The sequence below is a fragment of the Halyomorpha halys genome, unplaced genomic scaffold (genome assembly GCF_000696795.3).
Source record: "Halyomorpha halys isolate HHAL.00 unplaced genomic scaffold, Hhal_1.1 Scaffold374.1, whole genome shotgun sequence".
Taxonomy (NCBI): Eukaryota; Metazoa; Arthropoda; class Insecta; order Hemiptera; family Pentatomidae; genus Halyomorpha; species Halyomorpha halys.
Genome location: NW_027112597.1, coordinates 213,437 through 219,322, shown reverse-complemented (window position 1 = coordinate 219,322; position 5,886 = coordinate 213,437). Strand labels below are relative to the sequence as shown.

Here is a 5,886-nt window from a genome sequence, read left to right as displayed (position 1 = left end):
TTAAAGATTTTATATTTTAATGAAGATTTTAATAAACATTTTTCAAGTTCTTGGGTAACGGAAAACATGTCTGAAAACCAAAAATTTTAACTTATGAAAAAATATCGTTTTTGACCAAATTCCTTAATGTAAGGACAGTATTTACATTAAAAAATATAACTTCCAGGTAAGTTTAATAGTTGAAGTTAATTCTTTTTTGCCACAAAATATATGTTTCATCTGCTTCTAAGAAACAATCTAATACAAAAAAAATATTAAAATATTTTATGTGTTTATATGACATTTAAAGTACTATCATTAACTTTATTTGAACGTTTATACAAATTATTAAAGAAATTAACAAGACAGACAGTTCCTTGCAGTTACTTAATTGACACGAGAATTATTCATTAGAACTATAAATTACTGTACAAAACAAAAAAATTATTTTTGTGACACAAGATACTAGTGTACGTTCTCAACCCTTTAATGAGCAAACTGCTCAGTCAGTGTTATTCACTATCTGTTAAATAAAAAAGATGAATTTTATTTCTGAAATTTAGCCGGATTTCTAATGACGTTACCTGGAAGGTAAGAAAGGAATATCATAAATAAGGTTAATATATCTCCCTGGAGGGAATAACTGACATGACAATCCAAAGAAGAAGCTCAGAAACTATATTTTTTTATCTATCTTCCTATAAAATGACGGTCAACTTATTGGTGTATATTAATATCTTCTAGTTACAGCGTGATCAGAAATCAAACTCTGTATCTAACAATAAGTGCTAAAGTAAGTAACACGTTAAGATAATACAGGAATACGAGCCGGATCTCACAACTCTTACCATATTCGTCGGAGACTTTAATGCCGACTTTATCTTCAACGAGTTTAATTTCTCTTATAAACTCCCAAAACGGCAATAGGTAATACCAGAATCAATTTAATATTCACAACTAATTTCAATGTGTTGCGTACGCCTTTTTTATTCTACTTTTTATGGCATGGATTATTAATAAAATTACAACAGAGTAATTTCTTCATTCCTTGTTCCGAAGATGATAAAATGTTTCCCTCACAAATATATCATGGGTTATTTATATTTATAAATAGATCCGAAGACTTTTGTTGTGTTCAAGAACGACGTAGTCAAACAGAATTATCAGGTATACAAATATACCACCCAGAATAAACTGATACAACAACCCAATGAAGAATCATAAATTTTCTTTACTTATGTTTTACAATCTGAGAAAGTAGGTACTTAAAGTTTATTTTATGAACAACTGAACCAATTCCCATGAGACTTGAAAAATTCGAAGCACTAAACTGATGAAAGAAAATCAATTCTAATGCAGTGGGAGGCACTCATATATTTATCGCGTTAATAAGACTCATTGGAGAGCTTGATTCAACGATCTCATCATAAATCAGAAAACTGAAAAGTTGTTTTTATGAAAAAAAAAAAAAAGTGAATGGTAGATGGAGAGGATAAAAATAACTGCTTCTCACGAGGATAATGAAGCGGCCCGCTCCAGAATAAGTAGCGGCAAAGAATTATTTATATGTGAAGCTAAAGTTGTTTCCGGAGAGACATTCATATAACAGTTTCGCATTCCATCGGAAGAGCTGCTCTCAAAATTAAAGCGAGGTAGGTAGTTTTTAGACTTTAAAATTTTTTAAATATGTATTTATAAGTAAATATTTGTATTCAATATATAATGAACTTGACCTATAAAGTTTATTAAGTGAACCTGTCTGAAAAAAAAAACTTAAATATTACTTCATTATTTTCGATTATAAAATTTAAAAATTAAACATAAATAAATACATATATGTATATATAGTTGACCGTAAAAACTTAAATACAAAAAGATTAAAAATAAGACCGCAACCACGACCATCTTCTTATATATAAATAAATACAGGTATACATACACACAAGTGTTTGTGTACAATAGAGATAGATCACTTTTTATAAGCATTACATCATAATGAGGTAAGGTTTCATGTTTCATAAAAAAAAAAAAAAAACAGTATCAAAACAAATTTTCTTGAATTCCTCAATCAGTAAAATTATAGCGTTATTTTCTTCTTTTATTAATGACTGATCGAATTGTCGATTTTTTTTTGTTTTTTTTACATTACAATAATGTATAAATAGTTTAAGTTTTTCTATACTGAATTGTAAGAAAGGTTGTAGAAATCGAAACTGTTTCGCAAATAGTACTCCAGAATATTTGATCTATAAACTTACTTTAACAATAACGGAAAAGCAAAACTCGTAAATACTTAAAGCGAACAAATAAAAAAAAAATAAAAAGGACATAATATTGACGCCCAAATATCCATATTAATTTCGTAACCTCTAAAAATGAGAACCATAATTTTGATTGGAAAGAAGTGTTCGGAATTTAGCAAGAACTATTTTTGTGATTTTGAATATGAAAGGCCTACAAAATTATTAAGTTGGAAAGACAGTGTCTGGACCAAACAGGTAAAATTCTTTTAAATCAAAACATCTAATATCCTAATTACTGATGTATTAACTTCTATTTTAGATTTTAGATTTTTAAATGACAATTGATTGGTTTATTGAAATTCTTTTGCATAAATTTTGTAGCTGAAGGAAATGAGCCAGACGCTTACCTATTGTCACAGACAGAGATTAGAAAAACACCTGCCCAATTGGAATGCCTGCTTTGTTCTTTGTTTACGTTACCTAGGACAGGTGGATGGGAATGTATTCAATAAAATTCCACTAAATCAGAGAAAACGTTAATTTATTTATTTTTATAATACCTAATTTCTTACAAGCTTCTGTTTATAATACCATTCCTAAAAAGTTATACTTCTCTTATATTTAATTTTCTATTTTTAGGAGTTATTACGCCTATTGTTCATTTTAAATCTAATACTCGATGTTATTTCTTTTTTATATCTTTAGTTATTATTGCACATCTTATTTTTATTTATTTATATTCATTTATATATCATTTTTTCGTATTTACATAATTTTTAACTCCACCTTAGTTCACTTCTTAGTATCTTATTATCCTACATGTTCAACATATTTTTAGTTGTTTTGTATTTTTTTTTAGTCCAGATGAAGGCCGGCAAAGTGGGGCGAAACGTCGGTAAATAAATAGTTTTTAACTATTTTTGTTATTTTTTTACCACAATTTTTAATCATTTTTAAATAAATATAACAATCCTAGAATAGTTCAAGTAGAAATAATAATTTCAAAGCAGGAATTTTATGTTTAGCTTTTTTGTTAATGATTTTCATTTTCTAGATGATTCCAAAGATACATTAGGCCAGTATAAAGATACAACAATTAAAAACAGATACATTTTGATTTGATATAAAACTCCTATATTAAAATATATTTTATTTCTATCAATACAGTCATGTAAAACTAACATTCTTTGTTTCTCTTTACTGCAATCAGTAATCAGTGACATAGAAGCTAAATATTATATTAAAAGCTAAATTACTGCTTATTTTTTTTTTTTAATTGTTTTTCTCTAGTTAAAATAAGTTTCACATTTCAATAAAAATAAAAATTATTTCCGGCCGAGGAGACTAAAATGAATATCATGATGATGTCTAAATAAATAAATACCTTAAATATCATGAACGATTCTTGCTACAAATAGATTTTTTTCCCTCTCCTTTAGCAATTTATTAATTACCCAATCTCATAAGAAATTCCTGAATTAGGTGTTCTGTAGAAGAATGTACTTTGGAAGACAATTGCTTCAAAAAATAAACCACTGTTAGAGTCAAGTAATATCAATTTAAAATTCGAAAAATTGTAGATCATTTATACAGGGTCGCTTTATAATGTATAAAAATGAAATTACCTAATATTGTATATATAAGCCAATTTTTTATTTATTTATTTGATTGATAAATACTTAATTAACTGGAATTGCTGAAATCTTAAAAACCATAAAATAAAATCATTAAATGCAACCATAAAAACAAACCCTATTATTCAAACAATCATAGAGCTTATACTCCAAAGCTCTATACATATTGAAAGAGAAAAAGTTGAAAATAATGCTACAGATTAGATAAGTCTGATTATGGTTTGATTAAAGGGAAACAAGAATTTATTTTTTACAGTAAATTGATAGGAATGGTCATTCATTATTGTTAAATAATTATATAATCACCTAAAAAGTTGATTTTCGATATTACATTGATAATCCTTCAAATAATTTATGATTTTTTTCACAATTCTATTCATAATAACAGTACTGTTCACTATACACACATTTTAATAGTTCTATAATTAATTTAAAACCCTCTATCTTAAGACAACTAAAGACATGAACAGGTTTAAATGTTATGCTCCAAAAATATGAATCTTACTGATGTAAATATCTCATGTAACATGCATTCATGCATGTATTAACTAAATATAAAAATAAAGGTTACGGAAAAAAAATATGAATCTGAGAAAAAATTAATTTAGTAATTTTTTATTCATATTTTACACAGGAAAACTCAATTTTTAATTTATAAAAATTGTCACAATTTAAGGTTTTAAAAAATTCAACAGTACTCTATCAAGAAATGATTGTATAAAATATTCTTCCAAACATAAATTTCCTTTTTCCCCTGAAATGTTTCACAATACTTTCATTTACTCAGATTTTTAATTATTTCATGATGCCCGATATTTCCAATTATTAACTTATCAACTTCGATTAATTTCTTATTAGTTATTCAATGAATGTGTAAACTGAAAATCTTCAATAGATTTTAAATGTGATAAATTATCAATCATTATAAGTGTCAATTTCTTTCTTAAAAATGAGATATTTTTCAATAGATTACAAATTTTAATTTACAATAATGTTTAACATGGAATGAAGTGGTTAGTATGAGAGTTCTAAAAGACGCCACAAGCACTTCCGGTTCTTGAATTGTACAGGAAGAATATGGGAAAATTATTTATTTTTTAAAAATATATTCAATTGAAATACAGATATATATATATTTTTTTTTTTGGATACATTCATGAGATACCGAATGTCATTTTTAAACAACTTACATATTCATAATATGTTGGCTCGAAATTTGATAACGATGGAATTTTATATCTATAAAAATTAGCTGTTTTAATTTTTCATAAAAATCTAGATTCCATATTAAAAAAAAAAAAAAAAAAAAAAAAATGAATGCAGTAAAAATATATATCAATCAAATAGAATATATGTCGCCAGATTTATGAATTAAAAAAAGGTATAAAAATAAATTTATAATGAATTCTGAAATATTTAATTTCAATATTCATTCACTAAATTAACCAATTATTGTTCCTAAAATGTTCGAGTGATACCTGATCCTTTTTAAAAATAAATATTTACTATGGATAATTTATTAATTTTATGTAATAATAATATACCTAATATAATAAAGTAGTACCTGAGATTTCGTATATCCAATCCTGGATAGCAAAAACGGACCTGGCATGATGGACTCACATGTCTGAACTGAGCCTGCAAACAAGCTGCTACCGACGGGACCGGACCCTCCCGAAACGAACCGAAAACTAACGAACTTGATTCTTACATGCTTCGGTGACCGTCCTCAATGGTTTCTTTGATTCCTAGACCTAATTTTTGAACACTTATGAAGAAGAAAAAATAGATCATGATATGTTTCAAGAGGAATCATTATTTTTTTTCTTTGAGGTCAACACTATCAGCTCCAAAGAAATTTGATACTCATGCACAGGCGGCACAGGTAACTAATATATACAATTAATATCAATATCAATTAAGCATGGACTCTGCATCGAGCAGTAGGTTATTTTAATAACTCTTTTCACATTTAAATATATTTCATAAATTCATGCATTTAATTTTGTTTCAACATTACTTTCTAATAG

At 26.5% G+C, this 5,886-nt stretch overlaps 1 protein-coding gene across 2 annotated transcripts in view; it reads right to left on the bottom strand.

Moving 5' to 3' along the window:
* The window catches only part of LOC106681918 (mediator of RNA polymerase II transcription subunit 15), a 220,052-nt gene extending 214,579 nt beyond the window's left edge, over positions 1-5,473 (bottom strand). For both annotated transcript variants that reach the window (XM_014422499.2, XM_067050385.1), the window contains exon 1: positions 5,421-5,473. In XM_014422499.2, coding sequence (XP_014277985.1) covers positions 5,421-5,468 — 48 coding nt within the window. In that variant the 5' untranslated portion in view covers positions 5,469-5,473. The remainder of the gene's footprint in view (positions 1-5,420) is intronic.
* Positions 5,474-5,886: the final 413 nt, after the last annotated feature.